This window comes from Ascaphus truei, chromosome 1 (assembly GCF_040206685.1).
Source record: "Ascaphus truei isolate aAscTru1 chromosome 1, aAscTru1.hap1, whole genome shotgun sequence".
Taxonomy (NCBI): Eukaryota; Metazoa; Chordata; class Amphibia; order Anura; family Ascaphidae; genus Ascaphus; species Ascaphus truei.
Genome location: NC_134483.1, coordinates 94,262,176 through 94,277,719, shown reverse-complemented (window position 1 = coordinate 94,277,719; position 15,544 = coordinate 94,262,176). Strand labels below are relative to the sequence as shown.

At 44.2% G+C, this 15,544-nt stretch overlaps 1 protein-coding gene across 1 annotated transcript in view; it reads left to right on the top strand.

Annotated features, from left to right (window-relative positions):
• Positions 1 to 12,986, top strand: part of NAIP (NLR family apoptosis inhibitory protein) — an 81,936-nt gene extending 68,950 nt beyond the window's left edge. The window contains 2 exon segments of the mRNA XM_075592023.1: positions 3,203 to 3,370; positions 12,390 to 12,986. Of these exon segments, the coding sequence (XP_075448138.1) occupies positions 3,203 to 3,370; positions 12,390 to 12,754 (533 nt within the window). The 3' untranslated portion in view covers positions 12,755 to 12,986.
• Positions 12,987 to 15,544: the final 2,558 nt, after the last annotated feature.

Here is a 15,544-nt window from a genome sequence, read left to right as displayed (position 1 = left end):
TTAAGGGCAGTCCTAACGTCCTTAAGAGAAGCAGGGCTCACTGCAAATCCCAAAAAAATGTGCCCTGGGTAAATCCACTACAAAGTACTTGGGCTATGCCATTGGGGGAGGGATAGTAAGGCCACTAGCTAGCAAGGTGGCCGCCATAAAGGAAGTTCCCACCCCACAGACAAAGACACAGGTCCGCTCCCTTTTGGGGTTATCAGGGTATTACCGGCGGTTTATCCCCAATTTTTCAGAAATATCTGCACCCCTAACAGATCTGACAAAAAAGAGTGCCCCGACCCAAGTGAAATGGTCTTGGGAGTGCCAAGACGCCTTTCACATGCTAAAAAAGTGCCTGTCAGAGGGCCCCGCTCTTCGGAGCCCAGATTTTAAAGAGCCCTTCATCATCCAGACGGATGCCTCAGAGGTAGGACTGGGAGCAGTGCTGTCTCAGCAATTTGATGGTGTTGAACACCCCATACTGTTCATCAGCCGGAAGCTGTTCCCAAGGGAAGTGAGGTATTCCGTTATTGAGAAGGAGTGCCTCGCTGTAAAATGGGCAATTGATGCCTTGAGACATTATGTCGCATGAGTACACTTCACCCTGGTCACTGACCATGCGCCCTTGAAGTGGTTAAACACCATGAAGGACACAAATCCAAGGTTGACCAGGTGGTATATTGCCCTTCAACCCTTCTCTTTTGATATTCAGCATAGACCTGGAAAGGACCATGGAAATGCTGATTTTTTGTCAAGGGAAGGAGTGGAGGGTCGGGCTTCAGCCGTGTGGGACACTAGACACACACAAACAGGGGAGGTATGTGACAGAGTGAAGTCAACTCCTATCAGTTACGCCTTGGAGACATATGTCTGAGTGCTTCATCCAGCACTCATAAGGGTTAACTCAGGTGGAGGTTAGGAAATCAGAACTCTTTAGCTGACACCTGAGAGCCAGCAAGGTAGATAAGGATCATGTGACTGGCAGTAGCTGCCAGAGAGAGAGAGAGAGAGAGAGAGAGAAGCACACTGCTGCGTGAGCCCTTAGCCAGAGGGATTTCACCAAAGACTACTTCAACTAAAGTAAGGATTATTCATTTGCTTACTGACTGCTTAAAGTACCCTTATGGTTTGGTTCTGGTTTAGCCAGCCAGCCTGCTAGATAGGTCTGCTGTGTTATTAGTCAGTTTTTCTCCCAAAGTGGAGCAGGATTTATTTTGTTAAAGGGACAGTGTACCCGCATGTTATGTTACTGTGGAGAAATAAAGCCACTGAACGTTTTTATTTATCCTGAAACTATACGTGTGGACTGTTCCCTGACCTCGGCTACAGGCCGTCCTGCCACAACTCCCATTTAACATTTGGGTTGCACATTGATGCCCTGACATCCAAAACCTATGCCAAACTAGGTGTACTTTATAGGAACAAATCCTCCCCAAGTCCGCTGGTCAGAAAGCGTATTGCACTGCAGATGCTAATGCCAATTATAGACTATGAGGACATAGCATATGGCTCGGCACCCCAAACCCACCTTAGCCAACTTGATACCCTCTACAATTTAATATGCCGTTTTGTTCTCCAATGCAATTACAACAAACATCACGCCGAAATGCTCAAAGAACTAGATTGGTCACCACTTGAGTCTAGTTGCAAAGGTCAATTTTTCCTGTCTTGCCTTCAAATACTTTCTGGGCAAGCTACCCATCTACGTATCTGAACAAGCTCCTCACCCATACCACATGCAGCATTTATTATCGTAGATGTGACTCCAAAAGACTGTTCATGGTCCCAAGGCTCAACAAAGTATCTGGACGCTCCTCCCCTTACTGTGCACCTCACAACTGGAACAATCTACCGGAGATGCTCACAGCTGCCAATGGTCTAAATTCTTTCAAAATTAAAGCTGTCTCACATTTTATTCTGGTCTGTAGCTGTTACATATGCCTATAACATATATTATCTCTTACTGTGCATGCAAGGTCTTGTAAATAATGTATAACCCCGCTCACGTAATGTAACCATGTATTTTGTCATCATAACTCTGCCCAGGACATACTTAAAAACCAGTGGTAGCTCTCAATGTATTACTTCCTGGTAAAACATTTTATATATAAATTATAACAAAAAAGATCCCTGGTAAAAATGTATTTCAGGCTAAAAAGCTACACATGGGATAGATTTTGAAGAAAGAATGAATGGTTGTTTTGGAGCAATCACACGAATTGCACTTTCATGAATTTACCCCATAGTACGATCATACCCCTGTCCACTGGGATTTAGGAGCGGTGCTTTGAAAATTTTAAGAACTGCAATACTCTATGAGAATGTATTGGGACTCTGTGGAACCCTCTAAAATAGATGCTCAAACTATGGGATAAGTTTATGAAAATAAGTGGTGTGCATAGTACATTATATCCTCCTCAAATTGGCAGAGGACTTTGCTTTCCCCTTCCTACAGAGCACATGGAGGACCATATGTTCTTGGATTTTGTTCAGCTTTGCTTTTCCTTTAACCCAGTGGTTTCCAACCGTTTTTTAGTTAAGGAACCCCAAGTGAATTTCTGAGGAACCCCCAACCCTCTCTAATAGCACGTCTGAGATCAGATTCATTGTAAGGAACGCCAATCCTCTCTAATAGCACGTCTGAGATCAGATGCATTGTAAGGAACCCCAACCCTCTCTAATAGCACGTCTGAGATCAGATGCATTTTAAGGAACCCCAACCTTCTCTAATAGTGCGTCTGAGATCAGATGCATTTTATGGAACCAAAACCCTCTCAGATGCATTGTAAGAAACTCCAACCCTCTCTAATAGCGTGTCTGAGATCAGATGCATTTTAAGGAACCCCAACCTTCTCTAATAGTGCGTCTCAGATCAGATGCATTTTAAGGAACCCCAACCTTCTCTAATAGTATGTTAGAGATCATATGCATTTTTAGGAACCACAACCCTCTCTAATAGCATGTCTGAGATCAGATGCATTGTAAGGAACCCCAACCCTCTCTAATAGCGCATCTGAGATCAGATGCATTTTAAGGAACCCCAAACCAATCTAATAGCGGGTATGAAATCAGATGCATTGGAAATTCTTCTGTATTAGATACAATGTTCAAATCACCAGAAAATAGCAGGGACCCTTTGGATTGCCCGTGGAACCAAAGGGTTCCTATGAACCCCAGTTGAAAAACACTGCTTTAATAACTACCATTTTCTCTCCAGCTCAAGCTTTACTATCTTTGGTGCAACTGGAACAGCTGAATCTCCCCAGTGGTTCTGCAATAAAGGAAAACGCAACATCTATTGTTCAGAAGTGCCAGTATCTCCTGCACCTCAGGGTGCTCTCGTTAGCCGGCAATATTTTAAATGACAGCAGCTTGATGGAGTTAGGTAAGTTGGGTAACATGGCGCCGGCAGTAATTAAAATATTAAGAATGTGGACATTGAGTTAGGCACCCGTTTAATTGTATGGTTCCTACGAGGGGCTACCAAAATAAACTTGCCCCTGACACTCTTTCTGCCACAAGAGCCTTCAATGCGTTAATCAAGAGCAGGGATGCGCAAACTTTTCCCAGTGCACACCCCTGCCTGCTCTCCTCTGCGGATCGCCCCCCCCCCGACCCCCCTCTGCTCGGCCCCAGAGTCAAGTAACATCATTTGACGCCAGGTTACCAGGACGTGTTGGATGGTCCTGTGTTATGGAGGCTGCGCGCAGTCCCTCTGCATTTAATTTAAATTGTAGAGTATACCGACTGCAAGCTCCAGGATAATACTGCTGTATATGAATAATATAAAGTCCATTAGTGCACAGACAAGGAATAAGGGATAATAGGCACCATATGTATGAGGTAGAGTGGGAAAACTAACAGGGTAGGTGCCCGCAGCAATAGACAAGTAAGCCTTAAAATGAAGATGAAATCTCCTGACTAGTCAGCTGCAGTTTCACTGTGTACCCATAAGCAGTTAATATAGCCGGTGTGGAGTAGGCAAGAAGTACTCACTATTAATCACCGTAACCCCTTCCTGGTGGCCACGCAAAAATGCCGAAGCACCTCTGCCTCCCTTGGCGGCGTCTCTCCGATCCACGTAGATCCAAGGTTTGAAAAAGATCAGAATGACAGCAAAACCTTGAAAAAGCGGAACTCACCAGCCGGAAGTTGAAATAAAAAAACTTTTATTTAAACTACATAAAAAAATTGAACATCCACAGACATAAAAATCTCCTCCTCCCACGCGTTTCACGCCGTCACAGTTTGGAGTGGTTTTTTTTGTCTTTAAGGAAAGATGTAATGGGACAAAAACATATTGGGTATAATACAGAGCTCATATTAAGTACATAAATAGAATTGTATCATTAATCAAAAAAATGTGATGTTAGGTGTATGGTATTATATGAAAACCTGCATAATGCATGTAGATATCATAAATATTATGTTAGACATATATCATAGTATATAGATATTTAAACAAATACTATCAATAATATATCATACTAATTTGTACCAGAAAAACCTAACTGAGCTGAATATTTATATGTATGACTGATAGATGGCATCTATACAGCATCTATACAGTAATATATTATTCAATATATTAAAGAAGAATTGTCTCATAGATATAACAAAATATTAAGAAATGTCAACATTTATAGCTCATCATGAAAAAATATATGTTGATCAAAAAGATATATATATATGTATATAAATTAACCTTTTTTAATATATATATAAAACCAAAGACATAGCAGAAAATATAATTAATGCATCTTAAAACCTCAGCTAGGTCTATACATAATTTATTTTTCCTTGTTAATTTAAATGCCTTGGGACCTCTATAACTGCACCCCCCCTCCCCCCGAAAATCTTGGGCCCCCAGTTTGCACACCCCTGCTCTAGAGTCCTTTCTGGTCTAAATTGGTTTTTAGGGGGACTGTAAGAGCACTGGAATTCATGTTACAGGCCATTTATTTAATTTCCAAAATAAAAAAGGCAAATGACTATTAAATAACCATTTGTAAGACAAATTAGACAAAATTATTTTTGCCTCTGACCAAACATGCTTTGTAAAACTTCCAGTGTTTGGAACCAGTGGATATGGAGAATTTTGAGAAGAATTCCACGGAAGCTCAAACACCATGACCGGAAGTCATCAGAGCACCATGTGGGAGTATCATGCTCGATCTGACGGTAACTGCCATTGACTTGAATGGCAATTAGCATCAGATTGGGGGGGATACCCCAACTCTCCCTTGGATGACTGCCGGCCTACGGGCCTTATTCTATAAAGTGCAATAGCTCTGATCCGGAACTACCTATGGAAAATATGGTTCCTACGGAGATATTCTGAGAAGAATGAAATTAAATATCAAGATATTATACCACAATCAGTTCTGTAAAGGGAAATACTGTACTTGGCAGAAGTCAATGATTCCAAAGGGATAAGGGAGCAGGGGACGTCCAGTGCGTTATGTGAAGATAAAATGAAAACCCCAGTAGTGTAATATGCAAAGGCTGATGTTAATCAATTAGACTGGTGTAGCTTCAAAAGTTATACTCACATTCTGTGAGAAAATACAGGCCACACGCAATCTGTGGCAATGTTCACCAGATGACTGGATATGTGTGGGTTAAATCAACGGAAGAGAAACAGAAAAACCATAGTGCAAACAATATCTGTCAATGTGTTAAAATAGATCAAAGTCTGCTAAATGAACAGTCACACTAAGGTCACTCAAACGGTGCGTATGAGTAGTTCATTTGTTCATTTTTTTTAAATATCCATAATAGGACATAAGCATCTATAGAAATAGAAGCCAATCATCTGTTTAACAAGCCTTTAAGTTTCTTACACGGATTGACACCTTTGTGTAGTCACATTCCATGTTGGTTTGTCCTGTTTATATAGCTGATATTTTCTCTTATGAGCCACTATTTAATATGCTGTGCATATGTCTTCCAAATGAATGTTTTAGCTTCATTTTAAATGAATGGGACTAAAATGTTCTCCAGGACGGGGAAGACAATTCACAGCACATTGAGGCCAGAGTGATTCATTCACGAAAGCTTGAGAGCCCCTACAGCACAATCCTTTACTTTCAGTTTCGGGGCAAGGACTGTATGTTTTTTTTTTTTTTTAATTACCTTTTTGAGTAACCACAATTAGGATTGCCAGGTGTCCAGTATTGAACTGGACTGTCCGGTATTTGGATGCTATGTCCAGTACAAAAAATGAGAGGTAATACTGGACATGTATGTGTATACCGGTATTACCTCTCTAGACACAGTGACTTCGGGGTTGTCACGCTGTGCAGCCCATAGACCAGGCCAGTCCCCTGTACTGAGGTGGGATGTTGAATATACACACCGACAGCAGAGGGAGTGGGTCCGGGATGTGGTTGTAGCGTGGCCAGGCCTGGGTTAAGATTTAGAATAGTCATTGTACTTGCCGAGTTCAGGAGTATAGAGAGTTCCGTAGTTTAAATCCGTTTCCGTGTCCAAGGGTCTGAGAGGTAAGAATTGTGATGGGTAAGCTGAAGTCGGGAGCCAGAGGGGTAAGTCAGACAAGCCAGATCAAATCTGAAGGAGAAAAGACAAACAGGAGCACAACACAGTTTCCAGGCTACACAGGAAGCAAGGAGCTATGCAGAGCAAGGAAGTGAAGTCACAGCCGGATATTTAAAGCGACAGTGACCAACCCGGACGAGGGGCATGGCGGAGGCGTGTCGAGGAGCTGCTCGTGAGTGGCTGAGAGACCAGGAAATAGTAGAGCCCAGCTGAGGGTCTGTAACACCAGTGCCAGAATCCAAGATGGCGACGGCAGAGTTCAAGGTATGCACTGGGCGGCGGCATGGGTAGCGACGGGGGGCAGGGACAGCAGCCGCTGCAGTACTGGTAGTGGGTAAGGAGGGGTCACGCCGCAAGGGACGTGGCCCCCGATTCCTTACAGTACCCCCCACTTCAGGATCGACCTCAGGACGATCCATCCAAGGCTTCTGCGGAAATTTCTTGTGGAAGCGGTCCAAGAGAACTGGCGCATGGATGTCCTCCTTGGGTACCCAAGAGCGTTCCTCTGGACCATAACCCTTCCAGTGAACAAGGAATTGTATCTTTCCTCTGGATACACGAGAATCCATGATTGTCTGGATTTCGAATTCAGGTTGTCCTTGGACCGTGACTGGTTTTGGTCTTTGGGTCTTAGCAGGGAACCGTTTGCTCTGGACGAATGGCTTGAGCAGGGAAACATGGAATACGTTTGGAATCCTCATGGAAGACGGAAGTTGCAGACGAAATGCCACAGGATTGATTTGTTCCTGGATCAGAAAAGGCCCTAAGAATCGAGGTGCTAATTTCGGTGTCGGAGACTTCAACTTGATATTTTTAGACGAAAGCCAAACTCGGTCCCCTGGCTTGTAATTAGGGGCCTGTTGACGACGGTGGTCTGCCTGAGACTTTAATTTCTGAGCGGCGCTAAGAAGCGCGGACTGAATTTTGATCCATGACTTCTGAAGAGTAGTTACCCGTTCATCAGCTGCCGGCACTCCTATCGGAATGTTTGAGATTGGCAGTCGACTTGGGTGGAAACCATAATTCACGAAGAACGGGGTTTCATGCGTGGATTCATTACGAAGTGAATTGGTTGCAAATTCTGCCCAAGGTAGCAGGTCAACCCAATTATCCTGGGAATCGGAAATAAAACACCGCAGGTATTGTTCCAGCGTTTGATTAAGTCTTCCTGTTTGCCCATTAGTTTGGGGGTGATAGCCTGATGAGAAGGATAGCGCCATGCCAAGCCTCTTGGAGAAAGCCCGCCAAAATTTCGATATAAATTGTGTGCCTCGGTCCGAGACTATGGATGTAGGTATCCCATGGATGCGAAACACCTCCTTGGTGAAGATATCAGCTAGGGTGGGCGAGCAGGGAAGTCCTTTGAGTGGAACAAAGTGGGCCTGTTTTGAAAAACGGTCAACGATGACCAAAATGGTATTCATCGCTCTAGAAGGGGGTAGATCCACAATGAAATCCATTGAAATATGTGACCATGGACGTTCGGGTACTGGCAAGGGCATGAGCAAGCCTGAGGGTCTTTGATGAAGAGTCTTGTTTTGTGCTCATACTGGACAAGCACTAGTAAATTCATGAACCATCTTTGCCATATTAGGCCACCAAAAAGTATGTTTGATAAGATCCAAAGTTCTTTTGAAACCGGGATGGCCGGTTGAACGGACAGAGTGACCCCATTCTAATATCTTTTGATGAAACCTGGGTGCGGCATAAAGAGTTCCCTCCGGTACCTCTAGACCACTCGGAATTTGTGTTTGAGCTTCAACGATCTTTTCGAGAATGTCAAATGAGTTGGCGGAAATTATAAACTTAGAGGGTACGATAGTTTCAGGGGTTTCTTCGGATCTTTCCTCCGGAGAAAATTGTCGGGACAAGGCATCAGCTTTTGTGTTTTTAGAACCAGGAATATAGGACAGAGTATAATTAAATCTTGAGAAAAATAGTGCCCAGCGAGCTTGACGAGACCCCAGACGACGTGCATTTTCGATATACAGAAGGTTTTTATGGTCGGTCAATATAGAAATAGGTTCGCGGGAACCTTCCAGGAGATGTCGCCATTCCTGTAAGGCCATCTTGATAGCCAAGAGTTCTCTATTGCCAACATCATAGTTCTTTTCAGCGGGCGAAAACTTCTTTGAAAAAAAACCGCATGGATGAAGCTTATCTTGAGGGAAGAATCTCTGGGACAGGATGGCGCCTGCACCACAATCAGACGCATCAACTTCTAAAGTAAAAGGAAGACTAACATCGGGATGTCGCAGGATGGGTGCCGAGACGAAAGCTTGTTTCAGGGTTTCGAAGGACGAGACGGCCTGCGGAGGCCATACAGACGGGTCAGCTCCCTTCTTGGTAAGGGCCGTAATGGGAGCCACAGTGGTGGAAAAATTTCGGATGAATTTCCTATAGTAATTGGAGAAGCCCAAAAAACGCTGGATGGCTTTGAGAGAGTTGGGCTGAGGCCAATCCAAAACAGACTTAAGTTTTTCAGGGTCCATTGAAAATCCTTTATCAGAAATTATATAGCCTAAGATGGCAGTAGAGGTTTGATGAAAAAGACATTTCTCGAGCTTAGCGTAGAGATTATTGACACGAAGGCGAGCGAGAACGAGCCTGGTATGCTGGACATGATCTTGAAGATTTTTAGAAAAAATTAGGATATCGTCCAGATAGACGATTACGAAAGAAGTGAGAACATCACGGAAGACATCATTCATGAAATCCTGAAAAACAGCAGGAGCATTGCATAAGCCGAAGGGCATTACAAGATACTCGTAGTGGCCTCTTCTGGTATTGAAGGCAGTCTTCCATTCATCGCCTTCTCGGATGCGAACAAGATTGTAAGCTCCTCGGAGGTCTAGCTTGGAAAAAATCTTTGCCCCTTGAAGCCTATCAAAAAGTTCGGAGATCAGCGGAAGGGGGTATCGATTCTTGACTGTGATGAGATTGAGCCCTCGGTAATCAATGCATGGTCTCAGGGATCCATCTTTCTTTTTGACAAAAAAGAAACCGGCACTAGCGGGGGACGAAGAATTACGGATGAATCCTTTTTCAAGGTTTTCTTTGATGTATGTTGCCATGGCTTCAGTTTCAGGGAGAGACAAGGGGTAGGACTTACATTTAGGAAGAACAGCGCCGGGAACCAGATTAATGGGGCAATCATAAGGTCTATGAGGAGGTAGAACCTCCGATTGTGTCTTGCTAAACACGTCGATGAAATCCGCATATGCTTCAGGAAGACCGGAATCATTAGCCGGGGGCGTTTCCACACCTGCGAGGACTGTGGTTGGAGAAATGACCGGCAATGGTGAGGCGTCTGACTCTGGCTCCCACTGAATTGTCTTGCCATCCCTCCAATCAATGCGTGGGTTGTGCTGCTGTAGCCAGGGTAATCCTAGGATAACTGGAACGGCAGGAGAGTGCATCACGTCAAAGGATATGATTTCGGTATGAGTACCGGCAGAAAGGGTGAGAGGAAGAGTCTCTAACGTGATGAAGGCAGGTTGCAAAGGGCGACCATCAATAGCCTCGAGGCCAATCGGTGATTTCTTAGCGATGAGCGGAATCTTGTTAAGAGTAGCAAAATCTTGATCCACAAAGTTACCACCGGATCCTGAATCAAGAAAAGCGGCTGTGGTTACGCGAAAATTCGGACCCTCAAGCGAGACTGGAAGCATAATTCTCTTAGGGAGTTCCTCTTCAGAGATAGGGTGAGAAGATATTGACCCCAAAATGAGTCCCTCTTGCCCCATTGGTCGTGTTTGTTCTTTGGGCCTTAAAGGACAAAAACGTACCGTATGTTCAGGAGATCCACAACAGTAGCAAAGGCCCTCATTCCGGCGACGAGCCCTTTCGGCAGTCCGGTCAGGAGTTCTATCGGCAGTCCTGTCGGTATTACGGAACTCTTGACTGGCAATCTGCATGAGTTCCACAGTGTCTAGAACAGGACGAATAGCTGGGAAGGATCTGGGGAGAATAGGGTCAGAAGAGAAAATTCTGGGACGCTGGCGTTCATGACGGCGCTGTTGAAGGCGCTGATCCACTCGTATGCATTGTGCGATCAATTCCTCCAATTCCTGGGGCCTGGGCTGAACTGCAAGTTCATCCTTTACAGAGTCAGACAAACCTTGCCAAAACACAGCAATAAGGGCTTCTTGGTTCCAATGCGTCTCCGCCGCGACAGTCCGGAATTCCAATGCATATTTGGCTACGGACCTACGACCTTGAGACAATTGAACAAGAGAAGCAGCGGCAGTATCACTGCGGGCGGGAATATCAAATACCTGCTGGAATTCTTGGCGGAAGAGCTGGTAATCCTGGGTGGTTTCCGCACGCAACTCCCAGATGGGAGAGCCAACGCCAAGGCGTCCCCTGTTAAAAGAGAGTAAACATAGGCTACCTTGGTGCGTCCGGTGGGGAACAGGCTGGGAGAAATCTCAAATTGTATTTCACATTGATTCAAAAAACCACGACAGGCTAGAGGGTCACCCGCATATGCTTTAGGCGTAGGAATCCTGAGTTCTGATGGCCGGTCGCCACCCTGCGCGGCTGGGGCCGGAATAGGCTGTAGTGAAAGCTGGGAAAGCTGTTGTACCAGGCTTGTGATCTGAATTCCCAAAGTATCAATGCATTGCGCAAGTCCCCTGATTAGTTGGCCCACCTCAGTCATTTCTGTTGGGCTCTGCATAATGTCACGCTGTGCAGCCCATAGACCAGGCCAGTCCCCTGTACTGAGGTGGGATGTTGAATATACACACCGACAGCAGAGGGAGTGGGTCCGGGATGTGGTTGTAGCGTGGCCAGGCCTGGGTTAAGATTTAGAATAGTCGTTGTACTTGCCGAGTTCAGGAGTATAGAGAGTTCCGTAGTTTAAATCCGTTTCCGTGTCCAAGGGTCTGAGAGGTAAGAATCGTGATGGGTAAGCTGAAGTCGGGAGCCAGAGGGGTAAGTCAGACAAGCCGGATCAAATCTGAAGGAGAAAAGACAAACAGGAGCACGACACAGTTTCCAGACTACACAGGAAGCAAGGAGCTATGCAGAGCAAGGAAGTGAAGTCACAGCCGGATATTTAAAGCGACAGTGACCAATCCGGACGAGGGGCATGGCGGAGGCGTGTCGAGGAGCTGCTCGTGAGTGGCTGAGAGACCAGGAAATAGTAGAGCCCAGCTGAGGGTCTGTAACACCAGTGCCAGAATCCAAGATGGCGACGGCAGAGTTCAAGGTATGCACTGAGGCGGCATGGGTAGCGACGGGGGGCAGGGACAGCAGCCGCTGCAGTACTGGTAGTGGGTAAGGAGGGGTCACGCCGCAAGGGATGTGGCCCCCGATTCCTTACAGGGGGCTGCAGGATTTCCCTGAGCAGGGAGAGAGCAGGGCTGTTGCTAGGGGGCTGGGCAGCTTCCTCCATCCTGATGCATTAGCCAGCAGCAGCCAATCAGGATGAGGTATCAGGAGCCTGGGGGTATAGCCAAGGAGAGGAGGAAACAGCATAGAGCTAAGAGTGTGTGTGTGTGTTTCGAGCGTGTTGCCCCTTTCACCATGGTGTTCAGTATTTTTGGAGGAGCTACCTGGCAACCCTAACCACAGTAGAAGCAGCGCTGTTGTGGCCTTCTGAATGAAAAGCTTCCAGAGTAGGTTGGAGCATGTTGCTTTAGATACATTTGCTTTGCAATGCTTTACAGGTCGCTTTAAGGGGCTCGGAAAGTTGCCTGAATATTATTATTCTTTTTTGGTGGCCTCCCCAGTAATAATGATATTATATTGGATGTCCATTTCTTGTGCTCTTCTCAAAAAGCATGTTGGGAAGCATTGTTCCCTGTTTGAGATTTTCCAATTATGTATTTCTTTTTCAGCAAAGACGGCCAGAGATGGACATTTAAGCAACATGCAGAAACTAGATCTCGCTGTTAACCACGACATCACACAGTCTGGATGGAGACACTTCTTCCTAACCTTAGATAACATGCCCAATTTAAGTGAGCTGTGTATTACCAGAACCTATACCCAACAATTCAAAAGTGATGCCTCTACTCTGATCGCTTTAGTTCAGTGCGTGTCCAGACTTCACAGTCTGAAAAAACTTGTCATGCATGGGTGGCTACTGGATGCAAAAGATATTGACATGTTTAATGCAATGAAACAAAGGCATCCCCAGGCAAAGAGCTTCATGCTACTGTGGCAATGGATTTTACCAATGCCCCCGGTTGTGAACCAATAAATAACATATGCTATTAGGTAATTACTTGACACGTATTATGGAATCCTCTCCCAAGCCGCCGCCGCCGCTTACCGCAATACAACATTTAAAAAAAAATATATATATATATGTAAAAAAGCAGCACGCACTCCAATGTAGATATCCAGAAAGGCCTGGTGCTTGTCTCCTAAACAATGTAAAGATTATGTTACCATCCAGCAGGGCAGCAGAACAGCAAAGAGAGGCAGCACTCAGAGGTAAGTCAGCAAAATACTGTATTGAAACAGAGACAAAAATCCGACGTTTCGATCCCTCTGGGATCCCAGAGGGATCGAAACGTCGGATTTTTGTGTCTGTTTCAATACAGTATTTTGCTGACTGACCTCTGAGTGCTGCCTCTCTTTGCTGTTCGAGAGAGAGAGAGAGAGAGAGAGAGAGAGAGAGAGAGAGAGAGAGGAGAGAGAGAGAGAGAGAGAGAGAGAGAAGAGAGAGAGAGAGAGAGAGAGAGAGAGATGAGAGAGAGAGAGAATGAGAGAGAGAGAGAATGAGAGAGAGAGAGAATGATAGAATGAGAGAATGAGAGAGAGAATGAGAGAATGAGAGAATGAGAGAATGAGAGAATGAGAGAATGAGAGAATGAGAGAATGAGAGAATGAGAGATGAGAGAATGAGAGAATGAGAGAATGAGAGAATGAGAGAATGAGAGAATGAGAGAGAGAATGAGAGAGAGAATGAGAGAGAGAATGAGAGAATGAGAGAGAGAATGAGAGAGAGAATGAGAGAGAGAATGAGAGAGAGAATGAGAGAATGAGAGAATGAGAGAGAGAATGAGAGAATGAGAGAGAGAATGAGAGAGAGAATGAGAGAATGAGAGAGAGAATGAGAGAGAGAATGAGAGAATGAGAGAGAGAATGAGAGAGAGAATGAGAGAATGAGAGAGAGAATGAGAGAATGAGAGAGAGAATGAGAGAATGAGAGAGAGAATGAGAGAATGAGAGAATGAGAGAGAGAATGAGAGAGAGGAATGAGAGAATGAGAGAGAGAATGAGAGAATGAGAGAATGAGAGAGAGAATGAGAGAGAGAATGAGAGAATGAGAGAGAGAATGAGAGAATGAGAGAATGAGAGAGAGAATGAGAGAGAGAATGAGAGAATGAGAGAGAGAATGAGAGAATGAGAGAATGAGAGAGAGAATGAGAGAAGAGAGAGAGAATGAGAGAATGAGAGATGAGAGAGAGAATGAGAGAATGAGAGAATGAGAGAGAGAATGAGAGAATGAGAGAATGAGAGATGAGAGAGAGGAATGAGAGAATGAGAGAGAGAATGAGAGAATGAGAGAATGAGAGAGAGAATGAGAGAATGAGAGAGAGAATGAGAGAATGAGAGAGATGAGGATGAGAGAATGAGAGAATGAGAGAGATGAGAGAATGAGAGAGAGAATGAGAGAATGAGAGAGAGAATGAATGAGAGAATGAGAGAGAGATGAATGATATGAATGAGTTCTTCAGTATTAGGCGATACCTTTTTTATTGGACTCACCTAATACTGAAGGACTCATTTATTCTGCAACTATCGCAACTGGACTAACACAGCTATTTTCTGCTATATATATATATATATATATATAATCACAAATACCAAATGTAAAAAAAACTTATATTAAGAATGATAACTAGTAACATTAATACAAAAGAGTTCATGCTTATTGCACACTACCATTATACTTATATATATATTTAATATTCTCCACAGGGACCATGCCTTAGAAGTATTCAGTTATAGACTAATACTATATATACAATATATAGAAATATTGTTAATGAATGAGTGAGATCTCGATTCTGAGCTAAACGTACCGTTGCTAAGCTACCGGTATAAACAACCTTTCACATATAATAAACACAATGCATTCAAAAGCAGAAAGCACTGAGCTGTCTATAGGATATGATACTGTTCTGGTGAGGGTGCTCCCAATACCACTATTTCGATTATTATTTCAACAGTTAGTTTTATAGAATCACATAATAAAACTTCTATTACCAGAATGTTGTATGCCTTAAAGCAACGAAACACCTTACACGACATCTTTTTTGTTTTTGTTCTAGATTGAAGCAGGGAGTCTCCGGAACTGAACTGCATTAATTTCAGCCCCAGGACCCCCTGATTCCAGAGATACTGTACCTCCGTAGGGCGTGCCGGTATCTCTGCAGCCAGGGAATTTGTCCTGCAATAGGTGACGTCATCCCTTGCAGCTTCCTATTAACCCACGTGACCTGGACATTTAAACTCGGCACCCCCTATGGAGATAAGTAACTCTGGAAGCAGCTGAGATTAACACAATCCAGCTCCGGAGACCCCCTGCTTCCATCCTAGAATTTAAATGTGGTGCACGAGGTTTTGCTGCTTTAACACTGAATTTTAAACTTGGAGGCAAGTGCTCTGCAGGCAGCCAGTGTCTTGCAAAAGGAGAGTTGCAAAACCTCTTAGCACTTCCACTTGGTGTGTGAGATTGTCCCTCAGCCTATGGTGGGACTCCTCCCTCTAAACTGACAAATTATGGGAACAAGTAATAATATTTCACATCAGTATAGAACAAAAGTCATGGACGCGTGCTCATCAAGTGAATGCAATCAATGAAATAGAGAAGCTGCAACACCTATACTCTGCAATTCTTGCTTCAGATGCATTTCTAGATGCTATTCAGTAAAACCATGTACACAATGCATCAAACTTCTCTCCAAATGTTTTCAATTTCATGTAGAGACATGAAGTGCTAACACATATAATACAAAACATATACTACCATTAGATA